Source organism: Neopelma chrysocephalum, unplaced genomic scaffold (assembly GCF_003984885.1).
Source record: "Neopelma chrysocephalum unplaced genomic scaffold, ASM398488v2 Primary Assembly neopelma1_80b, whole genome shotgun sequence".
Classification (NCBI taxonomy): Eukaryota; Metazoa; Chordata; class Aves; order Passeriformes; family Pipridae; genus Neopelma; species Neopelma chrysocephalum.
The window spans coordinates 12,522,414-12,544,424 of NW_020897742.1; the positions used below are offsets into that span (position 1 = coordinate 12,522,414).

Sequence of the window (22,011 nt, forward strand, 5' to 3'; positions counted from 1 at the left end):
TTTTTTTTTTTTTTTTTTTTTTTTTTTTTTTTTTTTTTAAATTTTGGCTTAGAAACTGAATGGGCATTAGAGCTATGGAGAAGAAAGGGCAGGCCACCATCTTCTTGCATTTTTTTAGCTCTAGGAAGACCTTTCATACAAATGGGCAAAAACAAGCTCTCAAATTGGGCTGAGAAGCAAACAAGGTCATACCTTGCCTTTGCAGGGCAAGAGCATGGTTCATGTACAGGTCATAAAACACAGCAGTGGGAATACATATTCCTGGGAGGAATCCATCTCCAATGCAGCTGTTTGAAAGATTCAGTTTATTCCTGAGAATGCAATTCCTGGTTTGGGTCAGAGACGCTTATCAGCATTTTTATACCATAGAAAAGCAAAGAGCATTTACTTTAATTAAATATTGACAAGTGGAAGAAGAAGTATTTCTGAGTAAAATACTTCTCTGTTCTTCTTGCTTTAAGAAGTAATAAACTATAGCACTGAAACCCTGAATATTAGTGCCTAGGATGTATTGAAATGACAATACTTTGTCTTGGCAATGCTCATGGAACAGAATGAGCTATTTTTAGTTTGCATATGTTTTGGAAGTGTTGACATCAGAGAGTCTTGAAGTGAAGCTGCATTATTTCACCTCTTTAATTAGTAACCCACAGGTGACATTTACGTTTGGAGACTGATGATATTTTTGTGGAAAGTCGCATAAAAGTCTAATATTTATGGTGCCCATAAAATCATTGAACTTCATCTTGCTGCATAATGGCAATAGTTAGAAGCCTAATTGCACTCTAAAACCTGTCTGGAGACTGGGCTACAGTCACTGAACATGTTCAATAGACCATTATGCTGGTGAATTGTGGCCTCATTCTTGACGTTGGCTGAAGTGATGAATTTTTCCTGCTAGGTTCTAAAAGGGAACGTTTTTGGTAAGATTTCAAAATAAGCTGAAACCAGAATGAACTGAGCCCCATTTACTCAACTGTCATTTAAATATTTTAATATTTTGTTTCCTTTATCCAAAAAAAGAAAGTAAAAAAAAAGAAAAAGAAGCTTTAAAAAGGATCAGAGTAAAACATACATCTTGTTCCACTCTCCCCCCCCTCCTTTCTGCTTCTGGCAAATTTAAATTTAACATTTGCCCTGAGATCTCATGAAGTAAATACCAGTGCAGTCCTTGACCTCTGTGGGCAATAGATTGTAAGCTGGAATTTTAATTTGCATTTTTTGATGGTTTGGGTAAGTTTATAAATGCTCTTTTTAACCTACCTGGCCTATCTCATTAACTCTTACAGATGAACTCTTACATAAGTAGATTTTGTACTTAATTTCCTGATTAATTCTATCTTGTCTTATTCTTTGATATTTTCCTTTGCACTATGTATGGGAAATTGCGTATCCAAATTATATGAACATTTCTCCCTGTTATTTTATATAAATATTATACCTCTGTTTTTTCCTTATAAGCCATTTTTTAATAAATTATTATCCCAATCAATCTGTTGACTACTGTTTTGTTAATTCCATATACTTTTCTTCATTCTTCACTTACCCCACTAAGATTTAGAAGATTTGTATATTTGGTAATACCAGTAATGAATGCTAAACATCGTGACTATGTCTACACTGTTCTTCCAGACTTGTTATCCATACAACGGTGAATCTGTTCTTGAGGCTGGCCAAGATGTGTCACTCAAAGCTAAAGCAAATATATCTGTGTGTCATTGCTACTATTTTTGTATCAGGACTTAGAAGTTCTTCCACTTAAGGAAGGTCCTAGAGAGTTTAATAAGTGGCATTTTTACAAGTGGTTTTTGCCTTTCTTCTTTCTTCTCCTTCCCTAAACTTTATCTATCTGTGGCTTTAGTACCATTTTTTATGTTTGGAATGCAATAAACAGGTCAATAAAAATATTCTATTTATAAGGCATCATGTGTCCTTTTAACAGTATCTATAATAAATTTTACAGTAACGGGGTCTATAATAATTCACTGCGTATAACTCCATCTAGATGGTGACATTTACTGTTTCGTGCCATCACGAATGGAAGTTGGTGTGTAATATCCTTGGCCACATCGGTTACCTAAATGTATCCACCAAGTAACTTCTGTGGGTTATTCTCACTTAGCTTTAGGAATTTGTTAGTTGAGATTCATAAAACATCACTGGTAGTCAGGGACACAATCCTCATGGTTGGAACTCACTGAATAAAAGAGAATATTACTTAGTAAAAAGTGCCTATATCTAAAACAGTATCTGCAAATTTAAAACATGTATTTTGCAAGGATTGTCCAATATTTGCTTGCAATTTTGTGTTTCTTGATGATGTCTGCCAATAATTTATCTTTCTGGAATATTTAATAGAAAGCAAACACATAAAGGACACAAACAGTGAAAAGTGCATTTAACTTTGAATTCAAGTCAATATTTGGCATTTTGAGTATTCTGCAAACAGTTTAGTGGGTAACTATATGTTCTGACAGAATTCTATCACTCCTTTGCTGGACTTGGTTGACCCTTTTTGGTTCCCAAAAGCTTTGTTGGTTTTGCTCTAGTTACTTTTCTTATGGTCTTTCACTTTGTTGTTCTTTGAAAATCACACCTAACTTTAAATGAGAAAATTGTTATACTCTTCCTAAATAACATTTTTTTTTAGTGAGAAAATAAGATCCCCTATTGAGCTGCTATGTATATCTTGGATATTTAGTAGTAATGAATTTTTGAATTTACTGTGATGGATTTATTTGAAGATCCACATTTGTGTCTACAAACATAATATTTCCAGTTATTTCTGGACTCTGTTAGGAATAATGCTTCAGCCTAGCAAATCCCCTTGTTGAACTGGAAGCTGTAATGCAGCTAAAGGCTGGCTGTGTAGGCTGTTCTTCAAACATGCATAGTGCCATAAACTATTGTTTTCAAATCCAAACCAGCTGTATTATGATGACTCCAGGATTCAAAATGCAGCTGCGCACAGAGATTTGTGTTACCATTGGGATCTTGTACAACAGTAAATACAAGCACACCCCTGTTTCCACAGTTTACAATTAAAAGGACACAGAAAAGCTTGAGTGTGGAGGCAGGAATATGAAACATAATTAATTCGATGGGGAACATAAGTAATTTACACTGTACTAAAAAGTTATTGTTTGTTTATTTCAGAGGCATAAAATAAATTGTGACCGTTCAAATGGCATTATAGAAATGACGATGGAAAAATTTACAATTGACAATGAAGGTACCTACACAGTACAGATTCAAGATGGAAAGGCCAAGAACCAGTCCTCATTAGTTCTCATTGGAGATGGTATGTTCACTGAAACACTGAAACTTTGATGAAGAAGTGAACTTCAAATATTCTTTGAGTAATTTTGTGACTCACTTATTTTTCATTCACCTCTTCTAAAATTTAGCATTCAAGGCAGTATTGGCTGAGTCTGAGCTCCAACGAAAGGAATTTCTCAGAAAACAAGGTAAGACAGAGTAGATTGGTGACTCTAGGGCCAGTTTGCAGCTGATGATTAATTTCTGGTGAGTAATAAGTGCTTACAGCTTCCATTCTTCATTAGAAGGTGAGTACATTGTACAGTTTAGGAAGATGCTTGAACCCTTAGTGGATCTTATTTTCCAGTATTGTCAATTTGTGACAGAACCTTAACTAAGTAGAGAAATAGAGTGGGAGCCCTCAAAAGAGGTTATCTTTGCTCAATATTCATGAGAAGTGTGCCTACTGTAGGCTCTGATCCAACCAAACATTTAATCACCTTTAGTTTTAAGCATACAAATTATCTGTTCAATATAATTGACAGAAGAGTAAACGGCCAAGAAAAGTAGCACCACACAAGGAAGATTAAAAACTTGACCATGTGGTTTCTGTCCAGGCAAAATTCCAGGAATTAAATGTATATTTGTTGCATAGTTGTTATTCAATTGTAGGGTTTGTTATATACTCGTTATCAATATAGTTTGTGGCTGAATGAAAGAATTACTATTGGATACCTAATTCAGAATTCTATCACTGTGAAATCCTTAAAAAATTGAGCTCTAGTTTGTAATTTTCACTTGTAAGCACATGGCTATTAGGATGAAAGTAACAATAAAAATTAAAAACATTTATTTTAAATAACTTAAGTAAGATTTTCTATGGAACCAAGGTAATTTTTTTTGAGGGCTGTTTGAAATTGATTTAGGAAACAAATTATACCACTTGCACTATAAACTCACAAGATCTTTCAGTTTTCAATGATTCAAGTAAAAGTTGGAGACTTTGCTACTTCCCAGATCTGGATATTGCAATTATGGACCCTGATCCTGCAGATATTAAACCAGTGACATTTACTGAGATGAGTAAACACAATAACTTCAAAAAGGCTATGTATGTCAGCAAATTTTCATCAGGATGTATTTCTTTGCAGGATTGGAACCTTAGTGGGGAAAGGGAATATTTCCTGTTTTGCTTGTAATATTTAATACATTTTTAAACTTTATGTTATTTGAACAAATAACATCTGGCATGGGATTTTTGCTCTGAGCATTTAATAGGGTGTTTGGATACTTTTGTTTAATCTCCAGTTACTTTTGCATTAGGTAAATTGTACGCTTGTTTGTAGCCACTTTGTTTCTTTCCTCTACCTAGTTGACAATTTTGAAAAAACATATCTAGTAAACTAACTTGTCTCACTCACCATTTTACATTTTGGAATACTATATGACATACAAACAGAGATGAGACTCAGCTTTCTAAGTTGTAGTGTAGACACCTGGGTCAGTATGATAAAAACTTACTGTAGGATTTTCCTTCAAGTGCATGAGTAGTTCAGAAATTTGCTCATTTTCTGGTGTAAAGATGTTATAATTGTCATAATTTTTCTTTCTTTCACCAGATATCTCTGATACTCTTCATTCTCTAACATTGCTTTAAAACAATTTTGTTTCTTAGGTCCTCACTTCTCAGAGTTTTTGTATTGGAAGGTTACAGAGGAATGTGAAGTTTTGCTTTCTTGTAAGGTAAGGAAGTATACTTGAAATTATTTGTTAGAATATGTTGATTAAAAAATGAAGTAGGAAAATGTGAGGAAAGATTTAGATATTTTTAAAATTAGAAGTTTCCTAGGAAAACTTTTTTAATTATTTAGGAATTTTTAAAATGAAAATTTCTGACTGACTATTCTTCAGCAAGTGTTCATTAAACAAACAAATAAAAAAAATAGGACATTTCTAAATTTATTATTAGGTGATCCAATTCTTAATAATAATTGTGAGCCATAAAAATAATGTACACAAAATATGTATCCTTTACTGGTCCTTCTTCCTTCCTCAAAAAAATAGCCATGAAAATCTTTCCTTACCATTTTCTGATTTAGAGGTTTCTCTAACAAAGCATCTGTTATTTAATCAACTGTAACCAAATATGCAACAAAGGCTTCTAGAATTAAAGTTATAAAGCGTGATTTTGTATTATATTTGGCTAATGACTTTTGAATCTTAAGTAACGATAATGTGTATTGAATTCAACATAACTTTTGTTATAAACACCTTTATATGCTTTTCTGAACTGATACATTTTCATTTTTGTTGCTCTTCTAGAGTGACTAATTAGAGGTCTGAAAAACTAAGTTAATTGAATTCAACAGGCATCAAATTCTTCTTCATTCTCTTTTCCTGTAATATGGACTCTTTTATACTAATTTTCTCCTCTTCTTTTGACTAACTTTTGGCTTTTAATTAGACTAACTTGAATCATTTATTATGAGCAATTTACATGCACATTTGTGGGATTTTTTTTTCCACTCGCTAATTAGGAGACCTTTAACCTCAAGTTATTCCCATCAGAACTGACCGGAGAGGTGAAGCTGCCATTCTGTGTGCCCACATTTTAGGGCTCAACACTCATTAGCTAACATGATACCTTTGCTGGTATTGAGCTGCATAGCTGGAGTACTTTGTAATCTCCACATGCATTTGCCTCAGGCATGAACCCTGCTTATCCTTTCATTTGCATGGGGAATTAAATGTTGCTGAACCAGTTATACTAGTGTTAATTCTCTACAAATTAATCTGAAATTATCCTTCATTTCATTGACTATTGAGCCTGTTTATACCACTGAAGCTGGGAAAGGCTGAGCATCTGATTATTTGCTTTTCACCAGTGTGCTTTTTCTTCACAAGGTCAGAACATTTTATGTAAATTAAATCTAGGATATGGGATGTTTGCACACTCATCACTTTAACTATGCTATTGACCTTATAATGTTTGTTACTGTTAGTATGTGACTGGCCATTAGGTTCACATGATACTGTTGTTTATGGCTGTTTAACTGATATTTGTACACAGGAAGAGTTTGAACAACAAAGCATGAATTTGTCCTTCAAACTTCAGATACCTGACATAAAAGTTTGAAGTGTGGCCATGCTGGGCTATTTCTGTGGTAATAAAAACAATCAAGGAACCATCTCTGCCTCCCCAAGCCATATCACAGCACTTGGCCCAGGTCTCTTCCAGACTCTGTTCAGTACTCCTCTGCAAAAGCAATTGTCACGCTTGTTTCTACCTCTTGTAAGAGCCTGGGATAATGTGAAGGAAGTACCTGTAAGAGACGGCATTTTGTCTTGGCTTTCTTAAAGACATGATATAGGGCAGTTAGGAAACCACGTCAACTGGAAGCTTGTGTAGGGCAGAGGACTGACTGAATGATCCAGGCCCATAACAATAACAATGAACAAATGTGGATTGTGTTATAAAAGAGTATATCAAATGTTACCTCACATCCCACTTATTTTCTATGTGATTGGACCTGATTGACTTTTAACTGACTTGGTACTTAATTCCAAATTAGCTGGGATGGATGACCATGTTCTTGGTGTTGTAGTCCCTCAATGCCAGTGGGACATGGTTGTCCGTGCGAATGACAAATTGATGGTGTTTGCTTTTTGCTTTTTACTTTGTGTTTATTTTTCTTCATATGCCAGCAACTACTGTCAGTTTTCTTCTAGTAATTCTAAATTTCAGAACATTTAGAAGCTACCTGCTCTTGCATAACTTTGAGCCTTATTTGAACTGTGTCTGTTAAATCAAGACTTTTGGTGTGTGGCTAAACAGAGAAAAAGTGACTTTTCATAGTGAATGTCAACATGAAGTAACAGCAGTACTGCAAATTGCATGTGTCTAAAACTCAGTTTATTTATTGTCAGATTGAGCGCTAACAGTCTTTGACGAAAAATTGTTGGAAAACATTAAAGGCTTGTTCCTTCAGGTTTTGTTCAAATAAAATTGCCACTCATGTCATAGGACTACAGGAACACTTTGTAGTCACTGGTAAATGTGAAATGCTGCTCACTTTTCTCAAGCAAGTCAATGCTTTGGGCCAGGTTGTGATCTCAAATACTCTGTCAGAGATCCATAGCAACCACACTGGTAATTAAACAGAAATAGACGTGATTAATTTGAGCATGTTTCATAGAGATGTCTAGGAATCAGTATAGGAGACCCTCCTATTTATTTAGTCACCTTTAAGACTTTAAGAGTGACTCTTAAGAGTCATTTTCATAGAGCTGTTCATCTATGGAATGACTTCTCTAATGTGAAAGGGTTGGAACCTGGCACACGTTTTTCCCTCCAAGCAAACCAGTTGAAAACTACTGCAGATCTATATTAACTTCTGGGCTGCCCTCTATCCATTTGTTCAGTTTTTTACTTTTTTTTTTAAGGAGCCTTTTTAAAGCAACTGCCTGGGGACTGAGAAATGTCTTGCCAGCTCTGTCCTTCTACCAAAGCCATGCTGACTGGGAATTCAGGCTACTCATGAAAATACCAATGCACTTTGTGATTTTTAGAAGGGTATGGGTATAGTGATGTCAAATAAACCACAGTATTTTTGAAAGTGAGGGAAAAAATAAAATATGTATTGCCAGGCTTTCTAAAAAGATCTGCATTTTTAGCTTTTTTAAATTCAAAGTTTGAGGTAATTTATCCAGTGATATTTTAGGCTTATCCAATACACACTTTTTATTTCAAAATTAGAACAATACTTGAGGTATAGCTGTAGTGTATTTATGAATTGTTTAGATGAGCTGCTGCTACTACAGCAAAATTCTGCCTTTCAGGCATTTGTGCTATGTTGTTAAGCCCCTTTGTGTGGGGCAGACTGCAATTTGTAGGATTCCTTGGATCTTTGTACGCCCCATAGGGAACAATGTAGTAAGTAAAAAAAAAAAAGGATTCTTGCTGCAGCTTGTAATTTTGAAGTCTCAGATACTCTCAGAATAGTAATTTCAGTTGCTTTCTGCAGTTTAGCCATGAGAGACATTGCTTAGGTAGCTGGGATAAATCTCAAAATTGGCCAAAGACTGTCTAAAATAGGGCCCAAGTTCTGTGTTACAGCTCTCTGGACTCACATGGCAAATACATAATGATAAAGGAGAGTTCAGCAGATCTAATTTCAAAGATACTTGTCACAGCTATCTCTAGACAAAATACTACCACAGAGCAAGTGTGCAGAACCATTTAAGGGAAGAGATTGACAGGATTTTCTTTAAGGATTTTACAGGGCTCTGAAGCTGTAAACTGTATACTGTGATGCAAAGAAATACCATAGGACTAAGATTTGCTTAGTAGGACTTGGTTGAAATTGTTTTTTTACTTAGCTTTATTTGACACGTGTTATAAAACAATGACTTCCTAAATTGAAAGTACTTGTGTGACTGCCTGCAGTGCGATACCTTTCCTCAGCACATAGACAGGCTTATGTGCCTTTTCTATTGTACAGGTTGCAAACATAAAGAAGGAGACCGATTTCAAGTGGTATAAGGATGGTTCTGGGGTTGATGTTGAGGAACTGCCTGACCTGCAGAAGGGAGAATGTCACCTCAGTATTCCCAAGGTACAGTATCTCCCACTGATTAGAAATGACAGTTTCTGCTTGACATATTATAGATTTGCCAGGCAAAGCAGTAAACCAGCTATCATGAGTTCTGTGAACAGTTTAAAAACCCCTCATATTGGCTACCTTTCAATTAGCTGGTGAATAACTAATGTTTGTAAAACATATCTATTTTTGTTATCAGCTCAGACAGTTCATGCTTAAGTTGCTTCAGAGTTCTTAGGTGAACTCTGTCTTGTTCTTTCTTATTGCTCCTTAATTTTTCAATTTGTTCAAGCACCTCATTTTTGACAGTGATTCAGTTTTATTGCCTAAAGTGAACAAGTTTGAAGTATATGGCTTCTTAAAATTTATCTTCATGCAAACGGGATAACCCAGCTTGTGTCTGAAACCTTAGCTTACATAGTCACTGTCTTTGTCAAGTGACAAAACCTCTGCAGACAGATTTTCTGCTTTCAGCATAATGTGCATTCCATCTAATTGATTTATTATTTAGTGGCTTCATATTCTTCTTATTTCCTTCCTTGATTTCACTTGCAAGAGGATACTGACTTTCCAGTGGCTTCATTTTTCTTGAGTAAACTTTTTTTGGGGGGGGATGGTTTCTGCTTGTCTTGGATTGCTCCTGTTATTTGTCATTCAATATGTTACTTGTGCTATGGTTTACTTGCTTGTGGATTTGTGTAAGTCCAAGAATTAAGTAATCTCCAATATATAACTGCTTATATATTTTCCTTCAGGTTTTACAATAAACTAAAATAAAAACATCAAAAACCCTGACTGCCTTTAATGCAGTATCGCTGTGGTAGACTTTAGAATGAAAACTCTCCAAGGGTAATGAATCAATTATTTGCTTAGCATAGACATAATTTGACGACAGTTGCTGCTTGAATGAAAGCAGCATGAATGAGTTGATATTTGAACAATTATAAGATACAGATCTGTTGTTATTGTTTACATAATTTAAAAAGGTATTCATTTTGGTAGAAGAAAAACTGCATTTCTGAAGTTTGTGTGGGTTGAAGTTATGCTCTGTTACATTTTACTATGCTGCTTGTAATTTCTACTGACCATTATCAATTCTGGTTTTCATTTTGGAACCAAAAACCCAACATGGTTTCTTGAGGAAATTGAACAGAAATCCAAATATGTTTTAGGTTTAAGAACTAAATGCAGCAACATAAAAAATGCATGAGCAGGTTTCCATCTCATCTCTCTAAGATTATTTATCCAGAAGGCAGTAAAATATGTGTTGTTTTATTTAGAAAATTATGCAGGGCTGAGCAAATCTAGTACTACTATCAAGTTTGTCAGTAAACATTTTATGTTTTCCTTGTAGCTGTCTCGCAAAGATGAAGGAGTTTATAAGGCGACACTATCAGATGATAGAGGTCATGATGTATCTTCTCTTGAATTATCAGGAAAAGGTAATATTCAATTTACTATAATGATCTCCACATGTTCTCAAGACCTATCCTTGAAAATGCCATGTTAACAAATATTTTCAGTGTTCTTTGCATTTAATTTCTCTTTTTATGTTACAGAGACCTGAACTGCAGATCAGCAGTCTAGGAGGGGTGACACTGGGCATTGTAATGATTAATCTCTAGCATTCTGACAGGCAGGAGATGAAGTATGTTTCTAATCAGACAAACACTCTGTTTTATGTGCGTTAGGTCTCTCTCAAATTTGTTAAGCTTTAATATCTACAAAAAAACCTAAGGCAACAAAGTGCTGAATATGTTGATGTGGGACTGTCAGTGGGAACTGAGAGTGATTTTGATTCTAAAATCATAAAGATGTTTTGTGGGTTAGTGTCAACCGGCAGCTCAGCCCCACGCAGCCTCTCACTCACTCCCCTTCACTGGGATGGGGGAGAGAACTGGAAGGGGAAAAGTGAGAGAAGTCCTGGGTTGAGCTAAAGACAGTTTAATAAGTAAAGCAAAAGCTGTGTATGCAGACAAACAAAACAAGGACTGCTTCCCACAGGCAGGCAGGTGTTCAACCATTGTCAGTAAAGCTGGGCTCCATCACACGTAACGGTGACTTGGGAAGACAAATGGCATCACTCCAAATGTTCCCCACTTCGTTCTTCTTCTCCCAGCTTTATATACGGAATTTAATGTCATATGGTATGAAATGTCCCTTGGATCAGTTGGGGTCAGCTATGTTGGCTGTGTCCCCTCCTGAGTTCTTGTGCACCCCCAGCCTCCTGCTGGTGAGGCAGTCTGAGGAGAAGAAATAAAAGGCTTTCATGCTGTTCAAGCAGTGCTCAGCAACTGCTGAAACATCCCTGTGTTATCAACGCTGGTTTAGTTACTAATCCAAACAGCACAGTACAAGCTCCTATGATGAAAATTAACTCTATCCCAGCCCAAACCAGTACAATTTCCATCCATTATTCCATACCTTTTATGTCATGCTCCGGTCCCACACTAAGCAATGTGTTCTCATTAATCAACTTCTCCCTTCCTGTCCTTTGATATATACACAGATATCATTCCCTTAGTCTATGGATTTGTGTATGCATGTGTGTGTATCCTGATCCATGGAATAAGCAAAAGGTACAGTACGGCTCCATCATGTGGTCAGGGCTTCCAGTGACTATACTTCAGGTATGACAAAACTATGCTGTGTTGGAAATGTGCAGTGAAATGCCTATTTAGAGAATTCACAGTATCACAATATCCTGGACCTCTGCGGGTCCAGGAGGCTTTGAAAATGTCAATCAGCAAAACCAAACAATGGGTCTCCTAAATGGTGGAAACAGAAAAGATAAACAGGAAAGTTTAGCATGAATGGGGAAGTCTGCATATTCTATGGGGCAGGTAACTTCAAGGTCAATGTGCACTGACATTCAAATGAAGATAAATGCAAATAAGAATAAGAGAATCTAGTCTAAAATGCACCCATGATGGACATTTAAAAAAGGTTTTGTATGATATCAAACATCATCTTGATATACTGTAATTCTAGGTATATTTAATTTTTTTAATATAAAAAAAGTTACTTTACTTTGGCCTGGAGATTAGCTCAGTAGGATAGAGCATGATGCTAATAATGTCAAAGTTGAGAGTTTGACCCCTGTAGGGGCCATTCACTTAAGGGTTGGACTTGATGATATTCTTCCAACTCAGAATATTCTGTGATTCTGAGTCTATGGCAAAGACTGATCTGTTGCCAGCACGAGTGAATTTTACTTTGGTGGAAAGAGCTTGCCTAGGCTTCTTTGCTTAGATCCCAACAACTAGGCCTAAGTGAACCTGGATTCATCCCACCTGCATGTAGGCATTTGACCCAAATAATGAATATATTTTCAGGCTCCCAATAGAAGAAAGACGCGTTAAAAAATTAACTCAGTTTGCCAAAGACCTTAACATTCTTTTTCAGTAGATCGAGGAACTACCTGAAATAAGAGGAAAAGATGAATATCAGGCTGAGTTATTAAGGTGTGGTTTGCCACAAAATGCTGTATTATTAGTTGATAATCTCCCAGGCGTTTTTCCTCTCATAAATTTTTTGCCCATTAATCTAATTATGTAATTAATTATTTCTGAAAAAAAACCAAATCTCATTTAAACAGTATGGTTAACATAACCCTACCTTCTCAGACATCCATAATGTAATGTATATATAGTATGAAATTCATGTCCTTATGTCAATGTGCCAGTAGAAGCACACTGGAGATTGCAAAGAGTTATGGAACTAAATCACGATTTATTTTAACAGAGACAAAAATGTGTATATACAGATCAATATAGAACAAATATATAAGTAGTATTTTCTGAACTCCATGCATTTCTTTGTCTCCTTTATTCATAAAAATTCCTCAGCCTAGAATATGCATTCTTCAGTCTTGACTATGCATTCTTCAGATTATGGTGTGTCTTTCTCTTTCTTTCCACCTTACATACTGTCACTGAATGTGATTCCTCTGGTATGAAAGAGTTCCCCATTTTCTGCACTTGTCTCCAGGGTTCTCTCCTGGCACACCCATCAGCTCTGTGATATTTCAAAAGCTTGATATGATACCTAGTTTATTTCACCTGTTGTTAACGGACTTTACATTTGTCAAATACCATCATAAAGGGAGCAAGTGAAACCTGTTTCACCTAGAATGTGATAATTAATTTTTCCCCTGCACTTTTCTTTCAATGTGAACTACCCAGTTTTAATGACTCTTTTTTTCCTGGCCTAAGGGGTACAGAGACAAAGATTTGGCAGCAGACAGTTGACTCTACAAAAGGCAGAGATACTGAGTGACAGCACAGAATTCATATGCTGTACACAGACAGTTTCCAATTTGTCCTGTACACCTGTTGCAATTTTAGTGGTTTTATTTGCTTAAGGATATGAAGATTTCCCATATTGCTTTAATTATACTGAACATAACAAAGCTATATTCTGATTGAATTTGATGGTATATTTTCTTCCTTTTTTTTTCCTCTCTGCAGTTTATGATGATATAATTCTGGCATTGAGTGAAGCAAGTGGTAAGTAAATACTGTCTTGAATTTTCATGTAGGCTTTTTATGTTGAAGTCATCTGAGGCAGAGGCAGAATATTTTTATTTTAAGTAGTAAATCTGTGAGAGTTGTGATGGTTATATTATTAAGGACATGCTATTAAGTTTCTGAATAGGCAGTTGACCTTGCTGATGGACACTATTAAAAGGGAACAAAGTACTATTCCACCTGACTTGTTTGGTTTAGATACTGTGAAAGTGTCGTAGCAATAATTTTCTACCTAATTCCCATTAGTAAGTTAACCCTGATATAGAGAGAATGAGACTGATCGTGTTCCCAGTGAGAAGCTGGGAGTCATTTCACTGAAAGAACAGGGTTTGCACAAGTATAAAATTTTTATGCAATTAAAATCATCACACTACACAATTATATGACTAGCTTATTATTATTTCACAATGGGTCTTGCTATTCATAATGCCTTTATATGACAATAAAACCATAAATTCATACTGAACTTTCACCTGATAGAAATCAGCAGATGTCCCTTGAGAGGTATGACAGTTGTCTCTGTGGTACTTGAGAATCATGGCCCAGATCCTGGCAGTACAAATAGTCCATTAGACTGTTTCCTCCTTTTCATTCCACTATCTCTTCTGTTTGATCCACATATATTCTATTATATGTAGGTAAGTCAGCCTCTCCACTGAAGATCCTTTGCAATGAGGAAGGAATAAGGCTCCAGTGTTTCTTGAAGTACTACAATGAGGAAATGAAAGTCAGCTGGTGTCACAGGTAGATAAGAATATTTTTTCAATTTTATTGGAGAAAAAATGCTGTCTTTATGATTCACTATTTATTATTCTGTGGCATTATTTAGTAACGGGACCACATTAGTAAATTTTTCTTTCCAGCACATTATATTCTTTTTTAAGACAGATGGTACATATGATAAAAGAAATATTAACAGACTTGTCCAACAACAATCAAGAGTGTTGTAACAGACAGAAAAAAGGTATCTACAGTATTGTGTTCTCTTATTCAACATGAGACTGTTTGTCTTCCATTGGTTGACTAAAAGATAGCAAAATATTTGGACGTAGTTTCCTTTTTAGGGCTGCCCTTTTCTTAAAGTGGATAAAACTCTCCTCCAGTACTAGGTGAATACCAAGGATCTGCTCTCATGGTGCAATAAAAGCCTGTATTAAGAAATTATTTTTTTTCAAACTGATACAGTCGTAAGTAGCCCAAAAAATTTTAATGTTGATAGTCCTCTCTGAAAAGTTGTTCAATGAGGTACACAATACTTGAAGTATAGTCCTCAGAGCTGAGAATATGGCCTAAAAGGAGCTGTAAAGTTCCTTACAGTTTTCCACTCTCGATCTTCACATTAATCTTTGACTTTGGAGACAGTCTAATCATCTACACATTGACACATTTAAACTGTGTATTTACAGTTAAATTTGTGTCCGCATGCTTTGCTATATCAGGTCCTTGCTTGTTTGAAGCTGTAGGTAATGTTTGAAAGGATTTTAAAACTCTTCAGGTGATTTCAGCTATCATATTCCTCTATGGCCTACAAAGATGACACATGGTGAAATGCTCTGACTTGGACAGGAAAGGCTGGTTTATCAGTATGGTATCCTAGATTTGCAACATTGTCCAGCCCTTGCTTTCTATGCAGACAGGAACACAAAGTGTCAATGATTATCAGGTTCAAGGAGCTGAGGAACACTTTGTATTTATTAAACTTTGTATATATTAAGTTTTGTATTTATTAAGTTCTCTTCCTTCTTTCATAAGTATGATACTAATATGATGGAAAGGAAAAGAAAAAAATTTTTTGCCTCTGCCTTTTACTATGTCTGCTTGAGTTTTAAAAGTGACTTAGTCCATTCCACCATCCATTTCATAGAAATATAAAACTAAAGAATGCTACATGGCTAATATGGAAATATCAGTGTGTGTATTTATATTTACATAGACTCCCTCTCTTCCCCAAATATTTCATATTTTATAATGTCTTACTCATTGATTTTCTTGAAGATCATTGAGCGCAGATTCTGGACAAATAAAATTTAAATTCTTCAGTGAATGCAATGATTATAATCAGAGCTGTTAAAGCTAAAACAAAGACTAAACCAACTAACCAACCTTTCCCAGCTTCTCCAAAGTTCCCTGCTTCTTTAAATGTAATTATAGTGAATTTTTTCCTGGAAAAATTGAAAGGCTACACGAACCATGATTTTTTTTGCATGGTAATTTCTGGCTAGCTTTGAAATACCCACTGTCTTGCATAGCAGAGAATACAATAAAAATCCTAAAACTAGTATGCATCCTCCACTCATGGCATACTGGGGAATATTATATGCAATATTTTCTAATATATAGCAGTTTCTATCCAGGAATCTAATTTGATAGGCTGAACTCAATGTAGTTGTCTTACAGAAAGAGAAATCGTAAAAATACCTTTTCCCCATCAAAATAACTCTCTCTAGCTATGAATCCAAATCAGCTCTGTCTGGGCAAATAAAATGGATGATCAAAGAGAAGCTAAAACTGACTTCATCTATTAAAAATTCCAGCTAAAGATGTTTGGGGAGGAAGAATGAAAAGAAATATTTCTTTAGTTAATGAGTGAAAGAGGAAAGTTCTCTTTAAACCATTGAAAGGGATTTGGTTTTCATGCTCTCGTTAAGTATCGTGTTCTGTTTCCACTCTTCATGACAGATTGTGAATCAGAAGACCCCCTGATCTGAATCCATAGGGCATTTCTTTTATTCTTAACCAGGATGATGATAAGTCAATATAATGACAATGTTTTTAAAGAGTTCTTTATTACTTATCTAGAGTTAAGAAATTTTCTTGTCTTGTTTTTAAAAACCCAAAGGTGTATTCTGACTTGATGTCAGAGGAATTCTAGATAAATATTTTATTCTTTTTTTAATTGAGTTTTTGAAGTTATTGTAAGACAAAAGATGTTTTTCCATCATCAGTAAAGGTGATCTGCCTCAGGTTTACTGTTCTGATCTATTCTATGTTACTGTGTATGAAGTGTACAGAACTCTAAACATTTTCACATAGTGTCATGTATGTGCATATGGATGTAAAAACAGCTGTGTATGTGGAGAGAAGCAGAATGACAAGAGGGTGAACAAATTAATCCCTGAAATGAAAACTCAAGCTAATAGTTTCAAAGTGTTTCCTACCCCCAGTAGGAAGCAAAGAGTCTTTTGGGAAATTTCTCCCATTAGTTACAATCTGTAGTTTTGGAATAGTATGTTATCCTTTGTAACTTTTTATAGATAATTTCCAATGGAGAATATGCAGGAAAAGAACGTTTAGACTCATCTCTATTCATCTTTTTTTCCAGGGAATCTAAGATTTCTTCTGGTGAAAAGATGAAGATTGGAGGTGGAGAAGATATTGCATGGCTGCAGATACAGGAACCCACAGAAAAGGATAAGGGAAACTACACCTTTGAAATCTTTGGTGACAAGGAATCCTACAAAAGGACACTTGATCTGTCTGGGCAAGGTATATTTATAATGACAGATTTATACGGTGTCTTTTCATAGATTATGCAGATTTTACTGGCAATAGTCAGAGGAATGACATTAAAAACAGATAGTTTTTGATAAGAACCAGTTGTAGTTCAGTCTTATAAATGTTAGGGTATTTTTAGTCTTGTATCTGGTTTCAGCATCAGTTGCATTGTGTTTCAGGGGCCTGCTTTTCCCATTGCACTACTATGTCACTCTGTATGGGTTTTAAGAGAGCTGTAACATGGGCATGTGTTTAAAAGTTTGTACTGAGCCCCAAGTGGAAGTTATGTTGATAGACAATAACCCTCTCAATTGTTCTGTTACAGCTTTTGATGATGCACTTGCAGAATTCCAGCGACTCAAGTAAGTGCTACATCTTTTGCATTTTAATGCTGTAACAACAGTGTTTTTACTTACAAAAAATATTTCATTACTTATTTCATCAATAACATCATATATTTCTCTTTCTTCCTCAAAAACTTTAGGGCAGCTGCTTTTGCTGAGAAGAGTAAGTTTATTTTACGTTATATCATAGATGTTCTATGATGTAGCCTAGTGTTCTTTTTAAGGCATCCGTCATGATATGCTGCCGCAACTTACTGTGTTCTGTTGCTGCAGAAATCCACTGTTAGCACAAAATACTGCATTAGCAATAGTAATTTGTGGATTTAGTTGTCTTCAATTCCAATGGAAACCCACTGAAAGCTTTGCATATTTTACAAGGCTCCACTGTATCTTCCTGCATCTGCAGAGATTTGATATGTGATTTGTGTGTCATACAAGGAGGTGTTGACTCTGAAAGCTGCTGATAATACTGAATATTGGTATCCATCTATTAAGTAAAAAATTGCCTGCTGATGCCTATTGTGCACTGCTTGCTGAGACCTAGATAGCGGGGAAGCTTGTTACTGATAGGGACTGTAGGAGTGCTGGAAATGATATCAATTCCCCTGGTAATGACAGGATGCTTCTGCCCACAAAGACAGTGGCAGAACAAATTTTCCTTAGATCTTAGATACCACCAAGATGCTAAAAGCATCCTCCTTGATTTGCTCTGGGCCCAAAGCACAAACTGTCAAGGTCAGCAGTAGCTTCAAGGTTGTTACGTGTGTAAGTTTAGAATGGTATAGCACAATCTCTGCTAAAAAAAAATCTGTGGGGATCTTACAGTACATAAAACCCCCACCACAAAGTAACACAAAAGTTGTGTTATGTTTTTTGGAAGATAACTCAAAAAAAAAAAGGCAAAAAAAAAGCTGTGACACACTAAGTTGTAAAATCATTAAGAAATGAGTATTTTTGAGGGCTAAACTTCACACAGTCCCCATATTCTTCTTTAACTCCTAGATCGTGGTAAAGTCATTGGTGGTTTGCCTGATGTTGTTACTATAATGGATGGGAAGGTAAGGATGGTTTTTGTCAATGAGTTGATGTTGAGTGGTGGGAGGTTTACTTTGATGGCAAAAGGGGAGGGAATGCAGATGATTTTATAGAAGCTGAAAGCAGTAGGACAGTAATTCGATTTTAGGTCAGATCTAAAATTTAATAGATTACAACAGATCCAAATTATCTAAAATTATTGTGGGGTATTTCTTTTCTCTGGTAAGTTTTTAATATTAACTTATTAAGACTTGATTAATTATTATGAGTTAATCATTAATTGCTCTTAAATGAGGTAACTTTTCAAAGCAATAGTAATTTAATGTTGCCCATGTTGCAGAAAGGACAGAAAAAATTAAATTCACAGTAGTAGACAGTAGGTTATTTTCCCAAAATCATTACTTCTTTAAATATTTCATAGTAAGGCTGATTCCTATATGCTATTAATTAATTTTACCTCCTATATGATATCATTTCTTCAAGAATACTCACAGATTTAGCTTGTCACTAGGTTGTACCCAGAGTATGTAAATCATCCGTCAACATTCTTTCTGACTTTGGAGGCATGTAGTATGCAAGACTTGCTTCTATTTGTGAACATATGGTGTTTTTGGTCACTTAAAGTTTCTTCTTGTTTTATTTTTACTCTGAATTATATCACACCTATTCAGTCATCACCAATCAAGAAAAAACATTGCTCAAAACATGCACATGTGAACTCAGGTGGACTTTCTCAGCTCCCTCAGGATTTGGTGAAGCCTGAAGGGGAATATGGAGGGAAAATAAGGAAGAATTCTGGTAGAAATTATTAGTTTTGAATTGTTATGTATTTTTGTTTGTTTGTTTTCTTTTTTTCTAACACAATGTTGCATATGTGAAATTCTTAAAGTGACTTAATTATCTAGGGCAGAATTTTGAGCAGAATGAGTTTCCAACAAAGGTGAACAAAGTAGGCACTAAAGTAATCCATGCAACTTCTTAAATGATTCTTTCATTTATTATGTGAACACTATACCTAAGTATACATGAAGTTTACATATGTATACAGAGGGGTGGTGAAAATGGGTTTCAGCAGTAAACCTATAAAAATTTGGAAGACTGACCATGAAAATTTTATGACCTCCTTCAACCTCAGTTCAGTCCTTGAAAAATACCTAAGCTACCAGGAATGTCTATTAAGTAATTTCAGCTATTTTCTGAATATGCTATACATGCATGTAACACATGGCAAGGTTGGACAGGACTTCAAACAACCCTATGTAGTGGAATGTGTCCCTGCCTGTAGAGGGTTTCCTTCCCATGGCAGGGTGATTGGAACTAGATGATCTTTAAGGTCCCTTCCAACCCAAACCATTCTACGATTCTAAGAGCACTTTACCAACATTTATATATTATTTATTCTTCATGAAATGTTTCCTCTTTTACTAGTCAGAAGCACCTGGAATCGATGTCCAGTGATTCATGTTATATACTCTATTTTTAAGTGATTTTTTTTTTAATCATCTCAAGCAATAACCTCAGGAGGCTTTGGTCAGAAAAGATTTGCTTAGTCTTGCTTCCTGTTGTGTACAGGGAAGCTTTAAGGATGTTTTTGAAGCTATCATTGCCTGAACCTCATGTCAGACTAATGGATTGTCAGGAGTCTCCTGCAAGCAGGACTGCAGTGACTGTCCAACTTACCATCTTCAGACACTTTAACCCTGAGGCTAGTACTGTATCGCAATCACTGGTGAGATGGTGGAAAGTCTGAATCAAGGAAAAAAGAAATATTAGGAACACTGCTTTCAGTCTTCAAAAACATGATAGTTTAATTAACTAGAAATAAAAAGTGCCTGAATATTATGGTTAAACAAATCTGACTGACTGATCTCAAAATTGCTTCTGTTTTCCTCTCTCAGACACTGAATCTGACCTGCACTGTATTTGGAAATCCTGACCCTGAAGTTATTTGGTTCAAGAATGACAAGGCCTTTGAAATCGATGAGCACTATTCATTTAAACTGGAACAAGGGAAATATGCCAGTTTAACAATCAAGGGAGTGACCTCAGAAGACTCAGGCAAATATAGCATCCACGTCAAAAACAAATATGGTGGGGAAACAGTGGATGTCACTGTAAGTGTGTACAGACATGGTGAAAAAATGCCTGAAATTAAACCTGGTCAACTTGCTAAACCCAGGCCAATACCACCATCAGAAGAAGTCCTCCAACCTGAGGACAAGTGAAAATCTAATAACAAGTGAAGCCTGACACTGTGTTTGACAAACAAAATGGAACACATGAGCTGTAGTTGAGCTATTCCCACACAGAATTCATTGGTAATGTCCAAAGGGAAACTGAGCTTTTAAGAGTTTGCTTTAGGGAGGTAGCTGTGCTATAGTGCTGTACACATCTGCAACAATCTCATTTTTGAATACATGTAATAGGCTGGGACTTGCAAATAGCAAAAAGCCAAATTCCTGCCAGAGGTTCCCATATGCAATGGTAAGTTTCACAAACCTACAAACTTACAGTAAGCCTCCATTTTCACACTTCTCAATCATCTGCAAAGCAACTCAGCAACCCTCTGAGAGCAAATGTGCCATCAGTAAAGGTAGTGAACTGCAGTTAGATAGATATTCAGAGATGGTCCCTTTGACTTTGAAGCCTCTGGTCCCGTAAGTCTAGTGAATAGTCTTGATTTAGTAGTGTTACTGTTGTTCTATCAATAGTGTGACTTTAGTAGACTTTTACAGATGTTCACTGTTTACTCACTCAGCCATAGGTCACATGGCTGTATTTTGTTTTTTCTTGCTTCGTGCTAATAAAACTTTAAAAGTCGCCTTTACTACTCACTGCTCCGAAACACACCTAACTAGTTCTGTTTATTCTTTTTCATTGTTTAGTTATTGCTTGTTGCACAATTTCACAGCTGGTAGCATGAAGACTATTGACTTTCAATAAAGAATGCAAAATATGGTTAATCACAGTCACTGGGTGGCACTTGCGACATTAATTTTACTTTTTATAATACAGATCAAGCTTAGACTGATACCAAAAGATATGTATACAACTCAGTCACGCCAGATAATTATGTCTTTGATTCTCCTCTAACTAAAAAGAACAAGAGAACTCTTCTATGTTCTGCTAGGCAAAAATTTCAATATATGCTTATCATGAAAATTTCAAATAAGATGGGATTCAGTGCAATTGCTTACCTGTCTGTCATGCAAAAAATGATTGAGTGTCTGCAGTGATGGCTTTTTGCAGATCAGGCTCCCTGTTCAATAAAAGTCCACTTATCTCCCTAGATGAAACTTTGTTATTTGCTAAGCAGCTTCCAGCAGAGTTCCAATAGTAACACTAGTGATATAAACATATTGAATGTAGCCCTCCTCTCTTGTGACTTCTCCCAGTCTCTAGGATAAATGAGAGGAAAAGGGAGCATTGTGGGAGACAGGGGAGCTTGAATGAGGGATGGCATGGAGAAATGGTGCTCTGCAAAATCTTCATTGGAGGTATTGGACGAAAGTGTTTGGCACAAGTATTGGTTCTGTAATTTGTGTTTGGGGTTATGACTGAAAGCTGGTGCTGAGTCTCTGAGTCTCAGCTTCCGAGCTTAAGTGTGGGAAATATAGCTCTGAATTCCACTCTCTCTCCACAGCAAACTGAAAAACCCCAGGAAAATGGACAGTTTCAGAACAAATGTAATTTCAGTTCTTTTTTTCTTTTTTTTTTTTCTCTTAAATTTCATCTAAGTGACACAGACCT

The 22,011-nt window shown here is 35.7% G+C and overlaps 1 protein-coding gene across 1 annotated transcript in view; it reads left to right on the forward strand.

Annotated features, from left to right (window-relative positions):
• MYOM2 (myomesin 2) overlaps positions 1-21,233 on the forward strand; it is a 79,077-nt gene extending 57,844 nt beyond the window's left edge. The window contains exons 26-37 of the mRNA XM_027690192.1: positions 3,157-3,301; positions 3,408-3,467; positions 4,934-5,001; positions 8,760-8,873; positions 10,213-10,300; positions 13,328-13,366; positions 14,026-14,131; positions 16,710-16,873; positions 17,208-17,244; positions 17,367-17,389; positions 18,229-18,284; positions 20,160-21,233. Of these exons, the coding sequence (XP_027545993.1) occupies positions 3,157-3,301; positions 3,408-3,467; positions 4,934-5,001; positions 8,760-8,873; positions 10,213-10,300; positions 13,328-13,366; positions 14,026-14,131; positions 16,710-16,873; positions 17,208-17,244; positions 17,367-17,389; positions 18,229-18,284; positions 20,160-20,486 (1,227 nt within the window). The 3' untranslated portion in view covers positions 20,487-21,233. The remainder of the gene's footprint in view (positions 1-3,156; positions 3,302-3,407; positions 3,468-4,933; positions 5,002-8,759; positions 8,874-10,212; positions 10,301-13,327; positions 13,367-14,025; positions 14,132-16,709; positions 16,874-17,207; positions 17,245-17,366; positions 17,390-18,228; positions 18,285-20,159) is intronic.
• The last annotated feature ends 778 nt before the right edge of the window (positions 21,234-22,011 follow it).